This window comes from Gymnoscopelus braueri, assembly GCF_963280865.1.
Source record: "Gymnoscopelus braueri genome assembly, chromosome: 1".
Taxonomy (NCBI): Eukaryota; Metazoa; Chordata; class Actinopteri; order Myctophiformes; family Myctophidae; genus Gymnoscopelus; species Gymnoscopelus braueri.
In genome coordinates, this window is record NC_137603.1 from 60,226,884 (window position 1) to 60,252,793 (window position 25,910).

Sequence of the window (25,910 nt, forward strand, 5' to 3'; positions counted from 1 at the left end):
CCCTTTATTTTTTCCATTGAAAATCTTTTGAAATAATTATTAAATAATTATTTCAACAGATTTTCAATGGAAAGGAAAAAATACCCCCCCCCAAAATAAATAAATAAATAAATAATAATAAATAAATCTAAACTTTTCATGAATTAAAAACAAATTCATTATTTTTCTAAATAATTTCATACATAAATACCAAAAATCGAAGAAATTCCATACATTTGAAAACAAATGTTAAAGAAGTAGTGAAAATAGCTAATCTACAAGCTCACAATGTGAGCTTAATTGGCTATTTTCACTAGTTTGAGGTCCTGGGCAAATGTCATATTTCTGTTTTGTGTCTCGAGATAAAAAGTTTGGGAGCCACCCAGCCACAGCTGTAGCTTAATGAGCCTGTCGGCGTGTTTGCGTCTAGAAACTTATATCTCAGATATTTATTTTCCATCTGCGTAGCTGTCTTTGAATGCCTCAAAGTTGTGCTTACATGACTTAGAAATAGATGGAAGTCTATCAAGTTACAGTGTCAACTAAAGACTACATTTTCCCTACATATTAGGCTATATAGTCTTTAAGCCGTTGGAATGAATATTCTCTCTATTGGCGGTTCGAAAAAGAGTCCATAGCCATTAGCCACTTAAAGCCCTATCAAAAAAGAAAAGTCAAAATAGCAGATTTGTAATCGCCAAGCGTTGTGAGCTTTGTAGCTCTTATTTTTTCGCTATAAAAGAAAAAAATGCTATAAATGACATGCCCAAAATAGGGACGCCAGGTTGACAGTGTTTAAGACTCACCTTTGTACATCGATTTAACATACAACATAGCTGTTTGTCCCAGGCTACCATAGGCCTATTTTATTTATTTATTTTTAGCTTAATTTTCTATTCATAGGGTGTGTCATAGCTTGATTGTGTGTCATGACTAAGAGAAATATGGTTTTAATCACAAAGCAATTTCTTGGTGATATAATGAGTAGTGTCGTTTTCACCAAGTTTTCCACTCTGTTGACAATGAAAACATTGGCTCCATATCTCAGAGATTATAAGAGGATCCAGGGGCAGTAATCAGATATTCACTTAAAGTAAAAAAAAAAAAAAAGACTGTTTGAGGCAAATGAAAGAGGAAAAAAATGTTCTGTCGTAGTCCAGAATTTGGACTGTGAAATCACAATGCTTTACAAACAAAGTGATGTTAGTCAAACCACTGCAGCATTAAGGTGAACATCACTCTTGAAACTGCTCTTACTGGCTTTTACTGTAGAGTACAATATTTAGTGCAAGCTTAATGTTTACATTTACATTTACAAGGGGAAAGGTGGACTAAACGTTGTCTTCTCCCCCCCCTTCTTTACATCTCTAAAGTATACAGCAGCATTTGTACTGCTATATTTTTAGATGTCAATAAAATATTCAATCAACAAACAAACTATTTGGTCTTCCACAGTAAAATGCTCAGAATTGTGTTCCACCTTAAAAAAAAGAAAAAAAAAAAAAAAAAAAAAAATTACGTAAACACAGTGTCTGCATTCAGGATGTTTTTCTAATCTATGGACTCTCCTGCATGTGGTTTCACCAGTTGCCCCCATGTCGTTATTAGATCAGAATATCAAATCATAGCATGTTACAAAATGCAATCTATTATAGCCAAGGCGTAGCCTTATTAGAAACATGGTCCCATATCACAGATGTTAAAGGGGTAGTTCACCCCCAAAATGACTTTTCTTCTATGGATAGTCACCCCATGGAGACTTGAATTCATGGATATTTTTCAGTTTTTGTCTCATTCCTAAGCCAATAATTTGATGACCGGCAGCGGTTCCGGTAGGGGACACTCCTTCGCGTCTCCTACCGGAACCGCTGCCTACCGGTCCACTGGTCATCAAATTATTGGCTTAGGAATGCCACAAAAACAAAAAAATATCCATGAATTCAAGTCTCCATGGGGTGAATAATCGATAAGAAAATGTTTTTGGGTGAACTATCCCTTTAAGTTTAAATGTTCATGTTGTTGAAGGAAATCCACTATCAGAGTGATTTTTGGATCAGTCTACTCCAGCTCCTCGGATGTGTGTGGGTGGGAGTCAGAGAGAGAGAGAGAGAGAGGGGATTCAGAAACAGCTGGATGAGGGCTTGAGTAAAGCAAATATTACACTGTCAAAGCCTCTGTGCTAATTTAACTCTGAGCGCGCACAAACGTTACGTTTGTACACGCTCAGAGTTACAAATGGACAAAAGGAACACATGATTTTACTGTGTGCACGTACAGTACATATGTTTTCTCCTTCGCAGATAATTCGTCTTTCTAATGTTTCTTTCAAAGTGGAAAAGGCAAAATAATAGTTCTGCTTGTGGTGATGCAAGACTATGTTAGGGAGAAAAGCAAGGCAGGTAAAACTAAAAAAATGAATACATTTATTGTTGAGCAAGGAGTATTTCCAATTGTCTATACTTTTACTTCTACTCCACTACATCTCAGACGCAAATATTGTACTTTTACTCCACTACAATTATTTGAAAACTTTTGTCACTACTAGTTACTTTGCAGATATAAATTATTACATTATAAAACATACATTAACCACTGTAGCCCTATTTTATACATACTATTTGAAAATAGCCGATCTACAAGCTCGAGCTTGTAGATCTGCTATTTTCAAACATTTTAGTACTTTTAAGTGGTACTTTAAGTACATTTGGACACCAATACCTTTTGTACTTTTACTAAAGTCAATTTTGAATCCTGCACTTTTACTTGTAACAGAGTACTTCTACATTGCAGTATTGATACTTTTACTTAGGTAAAACATTTGAGTACTTTTTCCACCACTGAGAATGACCAACGCATTTCAACACTTTGAGTTCTACAACAGGGTCAGGAAAATAATAGCGTTTCCATATTGCAGACCAACATATCTCATATATGAGACACGGTCCCAATGATTAAATTCCTCTCACTGTACTCTAGTGTAATTTAAAGCGCTAATGAACTTATCTCGTTAACAATTTACTGTAGAAGCAAAAGAGCCTTTGTGTGTTTCATATGACCCCTAACTTATGAACCGGCCAACATATATATACGTGGAGACTTGTTGAAAGTTAGATTTTGCAGTTCCTTTATCACCCGTAAAAACATCTCTGTGAAATCTCTTGATAGATTTGTTTCGCGTTTTTAACAGACTCTTAGGGCCTTTGTGTATGGTTAAGCCAACTCTGTAAATTACAGAACACTTGGGGTATGACTTGAGAGCATGCTGATTAGCAGTGGTGGAAAAAGTACTCAAATGTTTGACTAAGTAAAAGTATCATTACTGCAATGTAGAAGTACTCTGTTACAAGTAAAAGTCTGGTATTCAAAATGTACTTGAGTGAAAGTACAAAAGTATTGGTATCAAAATGTACTTAAAGTACCAAAAATGTTACTAAAGTAAGTAAAGTACTAAAATGTTTGAAATATAGCCGACCTACAAGCTCACAACGCGTTGCGATGCGACGCGTTGTGAGCTTGTAGATCTGCTTTTTCAACCCTAGTATAAAATAGGGCTAAAGTGGTTAATGTATGTTTGTTGTATGTATGTTTTATTATGTAATAATTTATATATGCAAAGTAACTAGTAACCAAAGTTTTCAAATAATTGTAGTGGAGTAAAAGCACAATATTTGTGTCTGAGATGTAGTGGAGTAGAAGTAAAAGTATGGACAATTGGAAATACCCAGTACATTAAAAGTACCTCAAAACTGTACTTATGTACAGTACTTGAGTAAATGTACTTAGTTACTTTACATCACTGTGTATTACTATTAGATGACTGTACATGCTTGGATTCTGGCAGTGTTGTTACAGTTACCAAAGTTGAAGTTGCCGGGGAAGAGTTCTAATCATCCTAAACAGTGGAGATATATAACGGTGTCATTGGACCAACAGAGACTTGATCTCTCGCCGCAGAACAAATGCTTTTATGATTGTGAAGAGTAAAGGGCAGTTTTAGAGGACACTTAAATCATGATAGCGTAGCATAACTTCAATTCACAAATCTTGGCGTTTTAAAGAGCAAAGGGCAACATTGCTGCAGCGCTGTAAAGCGTAACGGGGAATACAGTGGATTATGTTAAAGGGATAGTTCACCCCAAAAATGAAGACTTGATTCATGGATATTGTTTTTTGTTTTTGTCGCATTCCTAAGCCAATAATTTGATGTCTCCTTTGTGTCTCCTACCGGAACTGCTGCCTACCAGACCGCTGGTCATCAAATTATTGGCAAAAACTAAAAAAATATCCATTAATTCAAGTCTCCATGGGGGTGACTAATCGATAGAGAAAAAAAAAGTATTTTTTTGGGTGAACTATCCCTTTAAGGGTTGTGTATGTGAATACCTCTCAAAGATGTTCCGTTTTGCTTTCATAATTGTTAAAAAAATGTTGTTTAAAGGATTCGACTCAAAAGGTGTATGGGGGGGGGGGGGGGTATTTTAGAGTGCGACTTGGTGAATTAACCCCCAGGAATTTGGATCATGCAGTCCCAGTAGGTTTGGTGGACGTAGGGGGCAGGAGGGCCCTGATTTATGGGAACCCCTAGCGCGGGCTCCCCTCCTCACACCCTGTTCTGTTCTCTCCACCCCACTGCCTGCTAAGGGAAACATGGAGCACTTTTATCTGAGCTCCTCCACAACACACTTGGGCTTGTGGACGGGGGCCGCATTGCCTATAGCTTCTTTTTCCTTTCTTGTTTTTGACAGAAACCTCTTAACTCCATATTCTAACCTTTTGTGTTTTGAATGGGGTGCATTATACCATACTATGGTCTCTCTCTCTCTCTCTCTCTCTCTCTCTCTCTCTCTCTCTCTCTCTCTCTCTCTCTCTCTCTCTCTCTCTCTCTCTCTCTCTCTCTCTCTCTCTCTCTCTCTCTCACTCTCTCTCTCTCTCTCTCTCATCTCTCTCTCTCTCTCTCTCTCTCTCTCTCTATCTCTCTCTCTCTCTCTCTATCTCTCTCTCTCTCTCTCATAGATTAATGCCCTTCTTACTACAGCGTCACTCAAAAGTAGCAGATCTACAAGCTTGCGTTTCGAGCTTGTAGATCTGCTACCTTTGCTACTTTTGAATTTCAAACCTAAAAATGAACAGTTTTGGACATGTGAGGTTTCCACCCGACAGAGACGTTATATAACACATTTTATCTATTATCTATCAGTTATGCAAGTATAAGTCTTGCCTAAAGTGCAGTATTCAGTCACTATGTCACCGTTTCTGTAATTTTTGCAACACAAAGGTTATACGACTCGAGTGGCCCTGAAAATATCAACTCAGATATAGATACGGGCTGCGATTGTTACCTCGGTAACAGATGCAGGGTGAGATAAAGTGGTGTTATTGCAGTAGTGTAAAATGCCCCTTGTCCCTCTCACCGTACGGTGAACTGTTCCCCGAGCCGTGAACTTGTCTTATCGAAACAATTTGGTGCGATTGTCGGTTTAAAGTCGTCTTCTTTTGCGGTGTGATCGTGGCATGGCACATGCAGTGCGTTATGGGGTTGTGGGCCTTTTTTTGTGGCGGGTTGTGGGGGGGGGGGGGGGGGGCTTTTGAATGGCCTAGTACTAATTTAACTAGTGTAAAAAATGGACGCCGTGACCTGGGTACATTGGTCAATTGTTTTGCACACAAAAAAATGAAATGAACACACATGATTTGACTGTGTAATGTTATTCATTATCTCTGGGTGCTTTAGAATTGGAAAAAAGCCACACGTCACGTGGCTCTCGTAGCCAAGACTCTTCTATCTGTGTGTTGTTATTATAGCTAGGCTAGGCGTAAGTTTGGTTTATACTTATAGTTGCTGTTAGGTGTTGCGTACCAAAACAGCAGATCTACAAGCTCACGACGTGTCATGCTGTGATGCGTTGTGAGCTTGTAGATCTGCAATCTTTAAGTGCGTAGCACCCACCAGCAACTAAGTATATAACTCAGGCTCTAACCCCAGCTGGTTGTGAGTGGGGAAAGCTTTCGCTGAAAATATGCCGATCGACAAGCAGAAAAGACAAGACTAACATTGGGCCCTGAGGGACTCCACTCAACCATATGGGGTGTAAGTGGTTAAACTGCGTCTGAGTGGCTACAGGTGAAAGGAGTCGGCCTGTGTGAGCTATCTGTCCGCTGGGCTGATAGTACCACTATGGAAGCCATAAATTAGAGAACCCTGGTGGCTATTTATTGATGTTTTTCAACTTGTGATGAAGTAGAGAAAGGCTAAAGAGTAACTATGCTTTATGGGTAATTAACCCTGTAAGACCGAGAACGCATCTGTGTCATTTTAAGATTTCTTTTGGTATTCAAAAATAGCAGATCTACACCGAGTGCTATGAGCTTGTAAATCTGCTATTTTTTGAAAATCTTGAAAATTTGTGCAAATCTTTGAATATATATGTTTTAAAGCGAACATTTTTAACTCTGATCTGTGCTTCCGGGGGTCCCTGGGAACAACATGGGGGGGTCCGAGGCCAAATATACATAATTTTGGGTGGTCCTTTACATGGAAAAAGTTGGAGCACCACTGATTATAGCAACATAAGTTTTTTAAAAAACTGTTAGAATTTAGAAGACATTTGTAGAATATTCAAAGATTTGCACACATTTTCAAATTTTTCAAATTTTCAAAAATAGCAGAGCTACAAGCTCATAGCACGGCACTCGGTGCCGCGCTATGAGCTTGTAGATCTGCTATTTTTGAATAGCCCAAAGAAATCTAAAAATGACACAGATGCGTTCCCGGATTGAATGCGTTAACACAAACAGAGCCTTTTTACTCTGGTGGCACGATGGCTTGCTCATGGCCCTGGTGGCGGTTTGTCACACCGTTACATGAGGACTTGTTAAACCTAACACCCAGAGGGATAAATCTCACAGGAATCGGAGAAAAGCACACCTCCGGATCAGTTTACTTTAGCTTTGAAACACTGTCTGTAAAAAAAGAAACAGTCTATTAAAAGCCCCTGTTGTGTTGTGCAAATAAAGGCAGGCCTATCCCGAGTTGTCGACTATAGGTTTGTAACCGGCGTATTTTATTTAAATAATACAGTAGCATTTTTTGGTCAATCACTCACTAAAGACGAGAACAGAAGCAACATTCTTATAAAGTTACAAGTTAATGTTAAACTGGACCCACTCGCTGTGGCATGGTGGTAGTTTGGTTCACTGATAAGCATGTGTTTGCTTACTTGTGTAGCATTTAGTTTGTAATTCAATAATATTCACTATGTAATGGGGGGGGGGGGGGGGGTGGGCATTACATTTCTTAACCAGTTAAAATCTAGCAGGCCCCTCCTCCTGTACACAAATCTCTTAGCCGAAAATATCCGATCTACAAGCTCACACGGTGCCTCGTTGCGACGTAAGATCCGCTTGTAAATCTTCTCTTTGCAGAATGTTTGACCCAGACAGTGTAGCTAAGTACTCAAGTAGGCTACTGTACTTAAGTATATTAAAAAATGCATTCTTACTTTACTACTTTACTGGAGTATTTCCAATTTTCTGTACTTTTACTTCTACTACATCTCAGAGGCAAATACTATACTTTGACTCCACCACAATTATTTGAAAACTTTAGTTACTTGTTACTTTGGATTATTATTACAAAACATACATTAACCACTTCAGCCATATATACATTTCGGCCATTTGAAAATAGCCGATCTACAAGCTCACAATTATGAGCTTGTAGATCTGCTATTTTCTATATTGCAGTATTGATACTTTTAAGTAAGTGAGTACTTTTTCCACCACTGGCCCCTGAATAGGGCCGCGCTATATAGGGCTCATGTGGTTTAATCTAATCAACAGTTGTAAATTGTCTTTGTGTGGGTTTGCACGTGTTGGCGTTAGTGCATTTTGCACCATAGGCGCCTATGTGGAGACCTGTCCATTGAAGACAAGACGTTTTTGTAAAGTAATCTATGAAGAGAAGCCCCAGTCAGTTTGGATGAATAAGGGGCCCCATCAATCTGTCACTGATTGAGATAGTACAGATGGGGAGGGTTGGGGTGGGGGGGATGGGGGGGTGGTGCTGTCCGCCGGGGTGTAAATTATGGCCCCGTCTCGCTGTGTGGGTCAGTGGCCCTGCCTTGCCAGAGATTGACCTGCAGTTCTGGAGTTTTTCACTTCAAAACCACCATCTTACTGCGATCAACATCAAACGGAGCCAAAGTTAGGGGATACTGTGCAACCCAAATGATTTATCACAACAAGCACAGCTAGTGTTCCCTTCTTCTTTCTCACCCGCTTTCCCTCGCTTCATTTTCCTCCTTCTGTCCCCCCCCCTCTCTCTCCCTCCCTCTATCCCTCTCTCTCCCACCCCCTTCTCTCTCTCTCTCTCTCTCTTTCACTCTGTCCCTCTCTCTTCCTCTCTCCACTCCCCCCCCCTCCTCTCTCTCTCTCTGTTTGCCTTCACTTACACAATCTCCCTACTCTCACATATCTTCTGTAAAAACACACAATCTTTGTGATCGTGACAGAGTAAAAGAGCTCAATTCGTACACCAATCGCCAACGGCGGGGCGGTGTCGATTGCCCTTAAAAAACAACAGATCTTCAAGCTTAAACGACACGTCATTAAAGCTTTGAATAACAGCCATAATGGTCGGCGGCACGAAGCGACGGCCGGAGTGTAAATTTTAGGCCTAAGAAGAAGTGTGCGCCGGCCATGAAGATGTCGGCCGGTGTGAAAAGGCAGTTTGGTGCGGGGTCAAGTGTAAATTATCGTTCCTTGTAAGACGTTGTCCGCATCGTTGTCCCCTGTCTCTTAATCACTGTGCGGGGAAGAGCGGTGACAGGGAGGTGACAGGGGAGGTTGCCCCTGTTAACTCTCCATACCTTCGGGTCTTTCTCGGCCCCCACTTGACGAGAAACGTGTAAATCCTTATGGTGACATTATGAAAAACACTTGGCTCCATAAATCCATCTGAAAAAAGGGCCCGTCCCCCCCCTCCCCCCGCGAGACCCCCAAAACACAGCAGGCACAGGCAGAAGCTCTTTTAGGTGTTTACTTATTATCGGCACCTAACTCTTTCTGAGGTGCATGTTTGGGCCTTATAGGATTTATAGTTTTTTCGTCTGCATACACACAGCAATACACACAATACTGAGCGTTAATCCAACTCTGAGAGTGTGCAAAAGGAACCAAATGTACCCGTGGTTCCATTTGTACACTCTCAGAGTTATAAATGGATAAATGAAATATTTTTGATTATTATAGATTTGCACTCACCAAAATAAGGACTCACAATAAATGCATTCCTTGAGTTGAAAAAGTAAATAAAAAAATTCTGTAGCACAGAATGACATGCAAACAGTACCACAGCCTAAACATTAAATCCAACACAGCACAAACGTGCATCATTTTCACCTATTTGCATGCATGTCAACACGTTTGACTGTAGTTTGTCTTGTGGCGAGGTTTTAGCCTGGTTCCAGACGAATCTGCCATTGCAAAAAATAATGGCCCGTGGCAGATTAGGTCTGGCCCCTCTCAATAGAGATTGGATTTCTCTCCCTCCGAAGTTGTGAGGGACCAATCAGGGCCCAGTATGCAAATATGGGGCGGGTTTATCACCAGAGGCGATATTAACTCAACATTCGGACATTCGAACATTCATTAACTTAACATTCGGAGGACCATGCTCTTTATCCACGTCCAATCTTTAATAAATAACGTCTGTATCATATTACGTTCTAGTGTTGTGCCCTTCTCTGCTTGATTCAGAATGAATGAAAAAATAATCAAAAATAATAAGAATAGATGGGAAGTGGGTGGGAGTGAGAAGAGAGGGTGTTATGCGGAATTGTGTCCACTTGCTGATAGTTCACGTTCTTAACAGTTGAGGATCTAAGTCAACTGTAACCACTTGAACCCTATATAAGTTGTCAACCGGGGGCCCCTATAGGGGTCTATACTTGGTCCCCTGCTTTTTTTCCCCCTCCACACCCAAACAGCCGATCTACAAGCTCACAACACATCGAAAGGTGACTATTTCTGCCTAATGTTTGCCTATTACTATCGCAGAATGTTCGCCTATGATAACTTTCCTCTTCTACTCGGGATTTGAACCCGGTTTCCTGCGCAAGTGCTGACATTTTTTACCATTGAGATAATAGGGTTAGGGTCTGCTTGCTCAGGGGATACATTGAATCTTGACCATCAGATCAAAATCCATGTCAGATCCTGTGTCTAGGTGAGACATGACCTTTGACACAATCTAAATGTCTCAATAGAAGAGCAGGGAGACAAAATACAACCACCCCAGTTGTATAAGTTATATCGTATTAACATACTCTACCATACAGATAAGACAAAATTACAATTTATTCATTAAGAAAAAGTGACATAGTGCTGCTCCCTTCTTTTTAGGCATATCAAATACTGGCTGCTCAGCTGGAAAAAAGAAAGAAAAGAAAAAAACCTCACCGCAGAGCAGTAATACCACATTGTTTGACTGAAACACCATTGACACATTAGCATCACATAAGACGGGGCTACTGTTTTCTAAAAAGGCATCTCAACTGGCACTCTAATGACATGCACAGCCTGCCTTCTCGATCCACAGTGGAGAGAGGTTATTTCTGATCACCCTTTTTGCATCAAAGTTTTGTTTCCACATCACTCCGGAACAAGGGGGAACAACTCTCTCACCATTTGCCCACACACAGACGCGACAAAGACGTTTTCCACTGGGTGACAGGCGAGGTCAGCCCCTTGCCAAGCGCCAGGAGCGCAGGGTGGCATTGTCTCTGGGTGTGTGAATGAAAAACATAACGCCGCTGCCTGTCCGGGGCCAGAAACCTCATATCTCCACATTTAAACTTTTTAGGCTTTTTTTCCTCATTAATTAATGCAGTGCTTTGTCACACTAACAGCGTCACACAAAAGTAGCAAAAATAGCCGATCTACAAGTACAACCTCGTAACATGCAAGAGTTTGAGTTTGTAGATCTGATATTTTTGCTATTTGTTTATTTAGATTTTAAGTGGTTTAAAGCAGCACTATGTAACTCCAATCTGTATGGTAGAGTATGTTAAAACAATATAACTTATACAATTGGGGTGGTTGTATTTGTCTCTCTGCTCTTCTATTGGTGACATTTAGATGGTGTCAAAGGTCATGTCTCACCTAGACACAGGTTCTGACACAAATTTTGACCTGAAGGTCAAGATTCAATTTATCCCCTGCAGCAAAGCAGGCAGGCTCTATTAACTCAATGGTAAACAAAAAAAGTATCAGCACTTGACCAGGAAACCGGGTTCAAATCCGGGGGAAGAAGAGGAAAAGTTACATCATAGTGCAGCTTTAAGAGTGTGTGCAGGTCTTTATAAATATTTAAGTATCAACAAGAGCGTGTGTAACTAAATATAACAACTATACCATTGGTGAACACAGGTTATCTCTTTCCATTTCCCTGACAAAGTCACAGGTTTTGGACATACAAGCTTACCGCCCGACATGCGACGATAAAGGCACTGTGGTGTCAGACATGGGGGGGGGGGGGACCCCAGCAGCTGGTCTCCAGTTTCGCATGCTCTCTGAGTAACAGTAGTGATGATATAAATGAAACACACAGAGGAAATAAGAAGGCCATGTGACAGGAGGATATGAAACTTCCTGGACAGACAGACAGACTGCTGGTGAAGGTTGCAGGTGCCCGGTGGTTTTCAGGATTCTGTCTGACTTGTGTGGAATCTGGGTCGTGTTATTATGTTGTGTAACATCCCACGTAATGCGCACGCACGTTCTCACACACGCACACACTATTCTATATGCACACATTCTATCTATATGTGTATGTATATATCGTCTCTGTCGGGTGGAAACCTCATATGCAGGTGGTGGAAGAAGTATGCTCGGATGTTTTACTTAAGTAAAAGTAGCAATACCATAATATAAACATACGCTGTTACAAGTAAAAGGCCTGTGTTCAAAATGTTACTTGAGTAAAAGTACAAAAATATTGGCATCAAAATATACTTAAGTGATATATATATATCATATATATATAATATAACTTAAGTAAAAGCACTAAGATGTTTGAAAATAGCAGATCTACAAGCTCACAACGCGTCGCAATGCGACACGTTTTGAGCTTGTTCTCAAATACATAGGCTATTTTCAAATAGCCTATGTATAAAATAGGGCTGAAGTGGTTAATGTATGTTTTATGATAATCATTTATATCTGCTAAGTAACTAGTAACTGAAGTTTTCAAATTGTAGTGGAGTAAAAGTACAATATTTGCCTCTGAGATGTAGTGGAGTCGAAGTAAAAGTATTGAAAATTGGAAATACTCCAGTAAAGTAAAAAATACCTCAAAATTGGGTTCAAATTCAAAAATAGCGAAAGTTCCGTTTCGAGCTTGTAGATCTGCTACTTTTGTGTGACGCTGTAGTATGATCAAGTAGGGCGTTAAAATATGAGAGAGAGAGAGAGAGAGAATAGTATAGTATTCTATAGTATAGTATAATGCACCCCATTCCAAAGAAGCCAAGAGCTGAGTACCATTATATATTCCTTAAGCCTTTAGCATGTGAGCCGTGAGAAGACGTTAGCAGCCAAACAGATGTTTTGCTGCAGTATTTTTGGCATACCCGTCCAGCCATTACTTCCATGTGCCTTTTGCTGTGAAAAATCACTGAACAAACTTGTCACAACTAATTCGCTTAAGATGGGAAATGCACATTTCTATGCTCATTTCACTACAGCCTGTACTACCATAGTAATGTGCTACGAATACGATCAATGTTTTTTTTTATTATCTGTCATTATAGACACGTTATAATTGCAATATAAGGTTACAATAACCCGCTGAATGAACAACAAACATAACACAGTGGGCACAACTCACTACAACTCCAACCTAATTAAATAACAACTGAATAATAAAGGACAAAGAACCATTGGTGGAAAGTGTTTTGGTGTATTTTTACTTTACTGGAGTATTTCCAATTTTCAATACTTTTACTTCTACTCCGTTACATCTCAGAGGCAAATATTGTACTTTTACGCCACTACAATTATTTGAAATGTTAATTACTAGTTACTTTGTAGATTTGGACTATTATTACAAAACATACATTGACCACTTCAGCCCTTTATACTTTGGCTATTTGAAAATAGCCGATCTACAAGTTGACAGAGCTTGTAGATCTGCTATTTTCAAATGATTTGTATACATTTGGAGACTTGCGAAATGGGACATTCTGCATAATGAGTACTTTTACTTTTGGTTACTCAAGGAAAAAATTTGAGTACTTCTTCCACCACTGTCTAAGAGTGGAATACACGTTTACCTCCACCACCTGTAATCATGTCCACACACACACACACACACACACACACACACACACACACACACACACACACACACACACACACACACACACACACACACACACACACACACACACACACACACACACACACACACACACACACACACACACACACACACACACACACACACGTCTCATCTGCCAAAACAGGCTCTCTCTGCCATGATGTGATTGACAGGTTTAAGCTTTAACAGACAAAAATGGCAGGGGGGGGGGGGGTTGCTAAATATTTGCAGCTGCTCTGTGCCACATACATGACGTATTGAGCTATCTGCTCACTGTTATTTTCACATCAGGCATCCTCAATTTGTGTCACGGATCCCTTTTTAATGGCTTTCAAAAACATGTTGCAAGTTGCCAGTTCATAATGTTTTGAACCCTTCAAGACCGGGAACGCATCTGTGTCATTTTAAGATTTCTTTGGCTATTCAAAAATAGTGACAATTTGAGCAAATCTTTGAATATACTATATATTTTCTAAAGCAAACATTTTTGACTCTGTTACAACTTCTGGGGGTCCCTGGAACAAAATATTTTGAGATGGGGGTCCACGGCCTTTTTAGAAGATTTGTAGAATCCCCCAGAAGCAAAGATTAGAGTTACAAATGTTAGCTTTAAAATATATATATATTCAAAGATTTGCACGCATTTTCACGATTCTTATTCAAAAATAGCAGATCTACAAGCAGAGTGCCGCGCTATGAGCTTGTATATCTGCTATTTTTGAGTAGCCCAAAGAAATCAAAAAAATGACACAGATGCGTTCCCGGTTTGAATTGGTTAAGTATCTCTGAAAATATAAACGTGTGGTTGATAATAATAATGGATAAAAAATAGATTTTTATAAGGCCTTGAACCTAAGGAAACGGCTTGTTGATTCATCAGATGTTATTGTCTACTCATGGGGTGGGGGGGGGGGAAGGGGGTACCACCAACGTTTCTCGTTAGAACCGTTAACACGATAATGATTTTTCAAACCAACATGAACCCCAACATGTGAGGTGGTGGTGGTGGTGGGTAACGGCCCTGCTGGGAACGGGCGAAGGAAGAAAAAAAAAACACCATTTATCATCTGAAAATGTGCACTTTTGCACTTAGTTTTTTCATCCCTGTGTCCCCCCCTCCCACCCTCTCTCCCAAATGAACCTAAAAGCAATTTTAAGAAACCTGGAGAGTTTGATTTATCACGCGGCCGTGTCATCTTAATCAAGTTGCCTCAATGGAACGAGACAAAAGTCCGAACAGCGCCCCCGGAGCACCATGAGAGGGCCGAGCAACAAACGGCTTAGCGCCCTGACGGTTGTCCTTTTCTGGCCATGATTTAGGTGGCGGCCCTGGGTCCAGTGTTCTCCTCAGTGCTTCTTCTTCAGCCCCGTCTCTCTCTCCCTTTTTTTTAGCAGAGAGGGCCTTGTTGTGTGGAGGGAGAGAGGGGTTATACGGCGTGCATAAAGCAGAACCCACGGTTCCTGCATTCTTGCTCGGGCCCTGGTTTGAGCCTGTCAGAGGACACCCCTCTTGATTTAGGGCCGTTCCACTATAACAGTGGCCCTCTATAAATTTAAAAAACTAATTCTGCGCTCTACAGGGCTTTCTGTTTTTGTTAGCGGGAGCCCTCTTTGCTCCTTATCGTTACTGACAATTTTATGAAGTGCCCTTAATGAGAGGCAGATTAAAGGTATATAGGGCCTCTGGTGGAAGGAAGGCGCCTGAGAACACTATGGCCCTGGGTGAGAGAAGTAGAGAACCCACTGTGGTTCTGTGTCTATCTTATTGTCAGGCCAGATAGGGGAGGGGGGAGCGCAGATGAATAGAGAGAGGAATGAGTCTACTTTAAGTGTGTGTGTGTGTGTGTGTGTGTGTGCTTTTTTTTTTTTTTTTTTTGAGTGGTACGTGCAGATACCAAACGCCCCGAGATGTCTTCTTGCGTGTGAGTTATTCGTGTTCAGCGCTCTTCTTTATAAACCTCGGAAAGCCATGAGAACGAAGATTGTGTGTCGTGTGTGTGTGTGTGTGTGTGTGTGTGGGGGGGGGGGGGGGCGCGGGTGATGCCTGTGTGTGCTGTGAGTTGAAGATTCACTCCTATTTCATGCCTTCATTAAAAACCACTTCAACCCTATATCGTCTCTGTCGGGGGGAAACCTCATATGTCCAAAACTGTTACTTTTCAGGATGCAAATTCAAAAGTAGCAAAAATAGCAGATCTACAAGCTCAAAACGCGTCGCTTCACGACGTGTTTCGAGCTTGTAGATCTGCTACTTTTACTGCTTTCGTGTGACGCACAAAAAGTTAGAATACGGAGATAAGAGGTTTTGCCCTTACAGCGACGATATTCTTAGTTGTCCGGTCTCCCCCCAAGGCTCTCTACAATCTACTTGGTCCGTATTCCCCTCTGCACCGAATCTTTCCTGCGAAAATAGCCGATTGCGTTGCCAGCTCGTAGATCGACAACTTTCGCACAATGTTCGCCCCCCCCCCCCATCCCCACTCCCCACTACAGAGACACTGGGTTTCAAGTGGTTTAAAGTAAACACTCCTAACAGTTTACAGCCAATTAAATAGTACTTAAGCCCTGTAAGTTTATGTAGGTAAACATGCTGGCGGAGTTTAGTGAGGCCTAGGAGCGGTGGAACACTTGAACCCTGTCTCTCAAAGGTTTGTGCGCTGGGTTGTATGGGAGCTCCTCTCCAGGAGAAAAGGACGGCGTAAGAGCGTATGTATACACAGGGAGGATTCGTGCCAGTGGATGTTCTCCTTGCACTCCATGTATCACGCAGCCACTGACAGCCATTAACAACAGTGTGTGAGTAGCCTCCCCACTAATGGATCTAAACATGTTTTATAACCAGCGCTGGAAAGTGACCAAGTACATTTACTCAAGCACTATGTACTTCAGTACACTTTTGAGGTGCTTTTACTTTACTCGAGTATACGTCCTTTTTACTCCACTACATGATCTAAGAGGCGAATATTGTACTTTTTGTTTTACGCCACTACAGTTATTTGAAAATTTAGTTACGAGATTTTGAGATTACTACGAAACCGAAATGAAACAATTAAGCCCAATTAAGCCTTATGCCGATCTACAAGCTCATGACGCGTGGCATTGCGATGCGTTGTGAGCTTGTAGATCGGCTACTTTCGAAAGATTTTTTTTTAAACTTTAGTAAAAAGTATACTTTTACCGTTGGTACTTTAAAGTATTTTGATTGCACTTTTCCTCAAGTTAAACTTTGAATACAGGACTTTTTTTTTACTTGTAACAGAGTATCGCTACATCGAGGTATTGCTACTTTTGCTCAAGTAAAACCAAATTCAGAGTACTTCTTCTCCAGCACTGTTTATAATTTACTCACTTCTTACGTAAGTTATCCTCTCGATTTCCAAAGCCACACCTTGTGGTCATGTTGATCTGCGTGGGCCTTTCTGCAGCAAAAAGAAAAAAAACCTTAGTGATGGACTCATTGTTGGAAAGCGTCTCTCTGTAAACAGCCTCTCCGCCGCAATTCCCACCCCGCGGGTTCTTGTTATTTGTCTAAACATTTATTTTTCTTTTGTTGCTTTATTAGATCTTTTGAATATGTTCCCTTGTTTTTTTGGAAATCCTGGGCGGTTGTTTAACGGAAGGCTTGCTTTAACGCATCACAGAGACCAAGTGCAGCACGTGTTTTATGATCTCGTAAACGAGCAGAGATGTTGTGAAACGTGTGTCTGTGCTTGAGGGGAAGGGGAGAGGAGAGAGAGGGGGGGGTGTCTGGTGTCTGATAGGGATTTATCTGCCCCCCACCCCTTTTTTGTCTGGATGGTGGAGCACTCCCCAGAGAGCCATGCTGGACAGGCAGGAATCTCCGTCCAGATTTCCACAGATTCCCCTCCTCATATCCCTCTCTTACACAAGACTCGGAGAGGTACTGTGGGCAGGGAGGCCCCAAACAAAGCCTGTTGGTTGGTGGTTCTTTTGTAATCGCCTCCAAGCGCAATCACCTTACTTCAGTGGTTCTCAAAAGTTGTCATAATTGATAAGGTATTTGGCCACGGACCCCCCCATCTGAAGAATATGTTGTGCCAGGGACCTCCAGAAGCAAAAAAAATAAATATATATATATATATATTCAAAGATTTGCGTTGCGTGCATAGTTTTTCCTTGCAGTGTATTAGGTCACCTAGAGCAGATGAAATAATCAAGATGATTCTGTGTTGAGCTCAGTTCTAGGCTCTCCCTAGGCTGGCAGAGGGAGAGTAGCGCCCAGGATTACATAGGTAATTGGCACTGGGTGAAAAAGTGGGTTACAAAATCGTGGGATGAAAATAAGAAAAAGAAGACGATTCTGCGTTTCATCTCTGCCGTCAGAGCAGTTATGTCATTTTACTTCCCGTTTTGTTCCAGAAACCCCCCAACGGTTGCTCATGCCTTTACCACTGGAGAGAGAGACAGATCTGGATATTGTAGAATCAGCAGAAATCGACTTTATTACAATTCAATTCAATGGAGCTGTATTGGTCCACGGCCAAACTACTGATTTAGAAGGCATTTGTAGAATTGGCCTCAGGTCTTAACACATCCACCGCCAGAGGTTAATCTCATAATGTACTCACCAGTGCCAAGGTGTTTGTTGTTTTTTTGTTTTTTTCATGTCGCCATAGATCTTGTTAAAATCCTTAAGATTGAGCCGTGAACGGTCTGTTTACATCCGCGAGATCTCCCTGTATCTCCCAGTGAAGACCGCGTGTCAAACGGACTTCCATGACTGTAGTTAGAGCGGATTACGTTAAACAGTGAAATGCGAGGAGAAAAAACTACAGGAAGAGAATTGAGTTTCAGTTTCGTCTGTAGAATGGGAGCGGGCGTGATCGTCGAAACCGGATCCCAAATAATTCTATTTCCTGTCATCAAACCGGAAACGGAAGTGGATCAAAAAAAATCCGAAAGTGCACCCGGACCGCGCATGCGCGAAAAGACCGCAGCCCGTAGGACTACGGGCTCGGCGCTTAACCGTTGGATTTAACGGCCCGTAGAACTACGGGCCCGGCGGTAAAGGTGTTAATGGGTTAAATTGTCAATTTCCTATACATGTAGTCAAGTGTAGCTTGGTATAAAGCTTCTGAAACAAATAGTGGCAATTTGTCCGGATTTTGCAATAACTTGGTACAAAACCTTCTGGGTTAACTTACACGCGTCATGTCCAGGACATTATGTTTACAGAGAGCTCTATCTCTTCTCCCTGCAGATGTTCATCAACAACGAATGGCATGACTCTGTCAGTGGGAAGGTCTTCTCCGTCCAGAACCCCGCCACCGGAGAGCAGATCTGTGAAGTCCAGGAAGCAGACAAGGTATTCTGTTTATTTTCATTCGCTTTTTTAGCATAAACTATTTAAATGAAAAACACAGTTATTTTCCCCTCCCTATCGTCGCTGTCTCGGGGCAGAAACCTCCTATCTCCATGTTTTCCAACTTGTAAATGAACGCCCTAGTCGATCATACTACAGCGTCACTCAAAAGCATCAAAAGTAGCAGATCTGCTACGAAACGCGTCGCTTCGTGCCGCGTTTCGAGCTTGTAGATCTGCTACTTTTGATGCTTTTTTGAATTTGAAAAGTAACAGTTTTGGACATGTGACATATGAGGTTTCCACTCAGACAGAGACGATTACATTATGAGAATCGGATCGCGTTCTCTAAAAAGGTAAAAACCGCTCCCTTGTTTTCCACATTCTCTAAGTAATCCGCCGTACCCCTCTGGCACCGCTTTTCCTTTCATTCGGTGCGCCGTTTGCACGTGTGAAGTGTTTGTGTCCAAGAAATTAACCCGGTAAGGCCGGGAACGCATCTGTGTAACCAGTTAAACCATTATTTTATACTTTGGCTATTCAAAAATAGCAGATCTACAAGCTATGATATAGCAACACAAGTCTCTTCAAAAAACTGTTAGGATTTAGAAGACATTTGTAGAATCCCCCAGAAGCAAAGGTTTGAGTTAAAAATATTCACTTTAAAAAAGATATATATTCAAAGATTTTTCAAAAAATAGCAGATCTACAAACTCATAGCGCGGCACTCGGTGCCGCGCTAGGATTTGTGAGTTTGAAGATCTGCTATTTTTGAAAAGCCAAAGAAATCTTAAAATGTCACACAGATGCGTTCCCGGTCTTAATGGGTTAAGAAAAGCAAACGGCGGGAATGGATGAGTTTAGTCTAATGTGGTTTGGTTACCCTGGCAGTGTCTCTGGTCTTTCCCTAAATCAGCACCTCTGGGTGGAATAAAGGGGGGAACAGGCAGAAAGGGGAGGTGGGGGGGTGTTGTGTGTGTGTGTGTACTTGTATTACTATGTACTTGTGAGAGCCAAGTGTCCCCATTGCATGCACTGTGGAATATGAGAAATAGACATTGTGGTTCTATTATGGTAAAAAAAAAAAAAAAAAAGATTTATACTTGGTTATGAATCTAATGTTTTCGTTGTACGCCGGTGTCATGCATTGAAAACAGCGGATCTACAAAAAAAAGCAGAAAATAGCAGATCTACAAGCTCACACAACACGTCGCAAGCGCGAGCTTGTAGATCTGCTATGCTATGCTTTAGGGTTACGGTTAGAAATGGCAAAATCTTAAAACATAGATAGCATTCACGAAACCACCGTCCTAAAAACGTTGACGTCTTCACAAGTATAGTGTGTGTGTGTGCAGGGGCGCCGATTTGTGTCCGTGCTCACGGTTATTTCCAGGGTTTGATACCGTTTTAGGGGGGTTTTGTTACTTTAATGCGGTTAATTTGGTTAATTTGGTACCAAAAATGTACTCCATGAAGTGAAGATGTCAGTGTTTTTTTCTTTTTCTTTTTTTGTGATGAGTTTGTGATAAACTTGTGATGAGTTTGGGTACGGAGAAACACCTGTTTATTAGCCCTCTTCACACGGCGGCCATTTTGGTCTTCTTTCACACTTGGGGTGGGTGCTAGTTCCCACCCACCCAGTTATATGACGCCCCCAGGTGTGAAAGAAGAGCAAAATGGCCGTTGTGTGATTATTGGTCTACGGCACTGGTTCTCTAAGTGCCATTTTTTTCTCCCCGGCTATTCAAATATAGCCGATTGTGTTGTGAGCTCGTAGATCGGCTATTTTGGAAGAACGTTAGAAAAATGTGTTGACTAATCTTCTCTTATGATGGTCCCTGGCACATAATCTTTTCAATTGGGGTGGGGGGGGGTTGGGGGGGTCCATGGCCAAATACATATCATCTCTGTCGGGTGGAAACCTCATATGTCCAAAACTGTACTCTTCAGGATTCAAATAATAGCAAAAAGTAGCAGATCCACAAGCTCAAAACCGCGCTTCGCGCTTGTAGATCTGCTACTTTGGATACTTTTTTTGACGCTGTAGTATGATCAAGTAGGGCGTTCATTTTCCAAAAAACACCAAAAGTTAGAATATGGAGATGAGAGGTTTCTGCCCCGACAGCAACAATATCAATGTGGGGGGTCGTTGACATGAAAATGTTCGTGAATAACAACGATTTATGTCATTGAAAACGTCTCCTATAGGCTGACGTAGACAAGGCGGTGCAGGCGGCTCGCCAGGCGTTCTCCCTGGGCTCGGTGTGGAGGAGGATGGACGCCTCGGAGCGCGGGAGACTGCTGCACAAACTGGCCGACCTGGTGGAGAGAGACAGTGTCTATCTAGCAGTGAGTACACACACACACACACACACACACACACACACACACACACACACACACACACACACACACACACACACACACACACACACACACACACACACACACACACACACACACACACACACACACACACACACACACACACACACACACACACACACACACACAGGCTTAAGTACTTAAGTAAAAGTAGCAATACCACAATATAAAATGACTCTGTTACAAAGTAAAAGGCCTGTGTTCAAAATGTTACTTGAGTAAAAGTACAAAAGTATTTGGCATCAAAATGTACTTAAAGTACCAAAGGTAAAAGTACTAAAATGTTTGAAAGTAGCAGATCTACAAGCCCACAACAGGTCGCGTTGTGAGCTTGCAGATCTACAAGCTCGAAGAGACAGAGACGATTTCAAACCACATCTACTGTAGGAATGTGGTTCACAATCTGTGCAGCAAAACAATGTGTTTGTGTGTTTTTTAGCTGTTCGGACTTGATAAAAGCCAGTGTGATTCCTATGGATAGGCCAGACATTTGGGATACGGGGGCTGCCAGTCTGAACACAGCCTTAACTACTAGCAGCAACACTGACCACATCTGTACTCTTAACCCATTAAAACCGGGAACGCAATCTTGTGTAACCACTTTAACTATTATTTTATACTTTGGCTATTCAAAAATAGCAGATCTACAAGCTCATAGCGGTGCCGCGCTATGAGCTTGTAGATCTGTTATTTTGGAAAAATCGTGAAAAATGTGTGCAAATCTATGAATATATATTATTTTAAAGTGAACATTTTTAACTCAAATCTTTGCTTCTGGGGGGTCCTTGGAACAACATATTTCGAGAAGGGGGTCCGCGGCCGAATACATATCATTTTGGGGGTCCTTGACATCCACTGATTATAGCAGCATACGTTTTTTCAAAAAAACTGTTACGATTTATAGAAGACCTTTGTCCCCAGAAGCAAATATTTGAGTTACAAATGTTCGCTTTAAAAAACATATATTAAAAGATTTGCACAAATGTTCATGATTTTTCACAAAATAGCAGATCTGCCGCCGCGCTATGAGCTTGTATATCTGCTATTTTTGAATAGCCTAAAGCAATCTAAAAATGACACCGATTCTTTCCCGGTCTTAAAGGGTTAAGTAATGGACTATGAAAGAAAATATTGCCCCCTTTTTTTTTCGTGTGTGGTGGTGGCGGGGGCCCGGCTAAGATCTTTTTTTCATGTGTTTATGATGGTATTAAATCATTTCAACCACTTTATTGTGTTAGTTAAAAGGAACGCAAGTGCCATAACTTAAGGGCTTGTGCGTAGGTTGATGTTATCTTAGGATGATGTTTCACTCTGGAGGCGAGGGAAACACTCGGAGCTCGGGAGTCGAAATTATATTAGGATTCGTTCTGTTACGATGTTTCCCAACCATGTCTCCCTTTTCCCCTCCACTCCCTTCAGACGATAGAGTCATTGGACAGTGGGAAACCGTTCCTGCCCACCCTGTTTGTCGACCTCCAGGGAACCATAAAGACTCTCAGATATTTCGCTGGATACGCCGACAAGATCCACGGCACGTCCATTCCAATGGGTAAGCTCACACACTGACTGCACACGACACGTCGTTTTGAGGGATTTTTTTTTTGTCCCTTCGTGATTGTTTAATAGAAGAAACCCGTTAACGGTTAACCGGTTAGAAAATGCACTATTTACGATGGACGAAATCGTTGCTGTCGGGCAGAAACCTCTTATCTCCATATTCTAGCCGTTTGCGTTATTTCGTAAAATAACGCCCTACTTGCTCATACTACAGCGTCACACAAAAGCATCAAAAGTAGCAGATCCACTTCGCGCCGCGTTTCGAGCTTGTAGATCTGCTACCTTTGCTGCTTTTGAATTTGAATCCTGAAAAGTAACAGTTTTGGACATATGAGGTTTCCGCCCGACAGAGACGATATACTAGGCTACCCTGCAGTGCTGTAAACAACTAAAATAGACAATAGGCTTCCAAGAAAATATACAGTGCTAAATCAGTGTTCAGCTAATATTAGCCCGATTTTCTAATACATATATACATAAATTAAACTTTTGGGGGAGTTTTAACCGGTGGTATTAATCGATAATAACTCATGATATGCCTCAAACACACCTAGTAAATCATACAGTGTAACATAAGACGATCGTTCGACTCTTCACTGCTGATGAAATGGAAGCCATCAGGCAGCTAGACTTCTTTATGGGGGTCTTGGTGGAGAGATGAACGCTTGAAGGGGTTGAGAAGGTAAACAGGCCTGCTCCCAGGCCAGTTATAAATCTGGACACTAATGATGGGCTGTCCTGAAGGTAGACCGCCACCAGCGCAGCAGAGCGGCCTAAAAGCCTGCCATTCAGGTTATAGGATGGGGGGGGAGGGGGCTAATTTAACTGTTTGACCACGTGAACCCTATAGCGGGGGTCTTCAACGTTTTTGTGAGCTTGTAGATCTGCTGTTTTCGTCCAATGTTCCCCCCAGAATAGGGATGCGAGGGTTCAAGGGGTTAATGTAAAAATGAAAGAAAATGAGTATATCTCTAAAGTGGTATCTCTGAGAACCCCCTAGGGGTCCTGGACCCCCCTGTTGAAGACCCCTACTCTATTCTGGACATATCATAATGGAAGAACATTTAGCAAAAAATAGGCAAAGATAGCAGATCTAACCAGTACAAAGCTCACAAAACGTGTCACAAATCACAAATTCGATTTGGTGTAAAGGGGAAAAAGAGGGGGGGCCAAGGAGCGACCCCTGGGGAACCCCACAATCGACAAAGTATAGGGTTTAAGTGATTGAGTTGATGAAACGCAACACAATAAAACACACACAATACAACTTCAGCATGCTCCACTTATTTTTTGGAAAAACAGCCTTATAGGTTGCAGAGCCTCTGTGACTGTCAGTCCATTTTGTGTTGGTGTTTTTTTTTTGTGTGTGAAAAATAAAAGGCTATATTTGTACCAACAACAGCTGTCAGATGCTGTTTGTGCACAGCCTCTGATTCCAGAACACTGGAGCTGCAGCTCTGTTTGGTTCTGTGTACAAAAAGTAAAGCTGGCCGTAGCCACTTAAAGGGGTAGTTCACCCCCAAAATGACTTTTTTTCTATCGATTAGTCACCCCATGGAGACTTGAATTCATGGATATATATATTTGTTTTTGTCTCATTCCTAAGCCAATAATTTGATGACCGGCAGCGGTTCCGGTAGGAGACACAAAGAGTCTCCTTTGTGTCTCCTACCGGAACCGCTGCCTACCGGTCCACTGGTCATCAAAAAAAAGCATCAAAAGTAGCAGATCTACAAGCTCGCTTTCCCCCCCTCTACACCAAAAATAGCCAATCTACAAGCTCAACATTGTGTTGCGACACAAATTGAGCTTGTGTAATCTGCTATTTTGGCCAGATGTTGGCTTATTATGACATGCCCAGAATATGTACACAATCAGGGTTCATGATGTGGTTAATGATGACTCTTCATTATGCTACTAAATTGCGGTATCTCTTTATGAAAGTGGCTACTGTCACATTGTGTGGTACACCACACACACACACACACACACACACGCACGCTCGCGCGCGCGCACACACACACACACACACACTTTTTCCAGTGTTTAGTACCACTGCAGACAATGAATAAGCGTGACACACCCTCTTTGTAGTAAGTGCCACTTTTCTTTTTTTTTTTACTTGGTGTAATGCACGAGGAATGAGCCACCGGGTGACACCTCTTTCCTCAGTCACACTCATCACTTTCACTTGTTTGGGTGTGTTTTTGGAGTAGTGTGTGTGTTCATCCCTCCACAGAGAGAATGTTTTGTGAGAAACACGTTTAATGTGAAGCTAACATCAATTGGTACTGAAGAAATGATTGCACTCTTGGTGCAACATCGAAGTATCGGTTTCCAAAACATTTAAGCTTAAAACGATAATGGCCCTGATTTTCTTTCTTTTCTCTGTGTGTGTGTGTGTGTGTGTGTGTGTGTGTGTGTGTGTGTGTGTGTGTGTGTGTGTGTGTGTGTGTGTGTGTGTGTGTGTGTGTGTGTCTCCACAGATGGAGAGTACCTAACATTCACCAGACACGAGCCAATCGGAGTGTGTGGGCAAATCATCCCTGTAAGTATGAGCTCACGCAGGGCTGACGCCCGCGATGAAACTAGCAGATCTACAAGCTCACGGCGCGCCGCGGTGTAAGCCGTGCCGTGAGCTTGTAGAGCTGCTAACTTTGCAGTTTTTTTTTTAAAGATAGGGCTTCAGTTGGTTAAAGGAAATGGTTGGTGGTGAGGTAAGGGACAGAGACATTGCCCATTTGCTGAAAACATTGTTCTTGTTTCCTGGAATTCTGTGACGTACTGTAAATCAGTGTATATTTGGGTAAATCCGTTGGCACGCTCAGCGAATAGAGGTGCCAGTTGAGACGGAGGGAGAGAGAGAGGGAGGGAGGGAGGGAGGGAGGGAGGGAGGGAGAGATTATGAGATATAAACAGAATGAAAGACTAGGAGAGATAAAGCAGAGCAAACTGAGCGACTTTGCAGGGTTTCAGTAAAGGGAGAACGGTGAGAAAAAAAAAAGGAAATGAAAAATGGATGAGAAATAGACACTCGCATAGTAAAAGTCCGGAGCGTGGATTTAATCCCCGAAAGTGTAAAAAAACGAACATTTGTTACACTTAACGGAGTTCCATTAACACTCTGGATTTTCCTGTGTGCTGTAAGAGCATGAGTGTTGATTGTGCAAGAGCTTAGAGAGAGCATGTGGTTCTGTACGCCGGAGCCCCATGGGTTCCCGTGTAAGGCAGAAATAACACAGGCCTGTGTGTAATACAGTGATACGGGCTCTAAGTATTGCACATGTGT

At 41.7% G+C, this 25,910-nt stretch overlaps 2 protein-coding genes across 2 annotated transcripts in view; both read left to right on the forward strand.

The window, feature by feature from the left end:
• The window catches only part of LOC308091208 (disintegrin and metalloproteinase domain-containing protein 10-like), a 486,352-nt gene that overhangs the window by 193,519 nt on the left and 266,923 nt on the right, over window positions 1-25,910 (forward strand). The window lies entirely within an intron of this gene.
• aldh1a2 (aldehyde dehydrogenase 1 family, member A2) overlaps window positions 1-25,910 on the forward strand; it is a 43,451-nt gene that overhangs the window by 1,766 nt on the left and 15,775 nt on the right. The window contains exons 2-5 of the mRNA XM_080436749.1: window positions 18,579-18,683; window positions 20,888-21,028; window positions 22,484-22,613; window positions 25,108-25,169. Of these exons, the coding sequence (XP_080292875.1) occupies window positions 18,579-18,683; window positions 20,888-21,028; window positions 22,484-22,613; window positions 25,108-25,169 (438 nt within the window). The remainder of the gene's footprint in view (window positions 1-18,578; window positions 18,684-20,887; window positions 21,029-22,483; window positions 22,614-25,107; window positions 25,170-25,910) is intronic.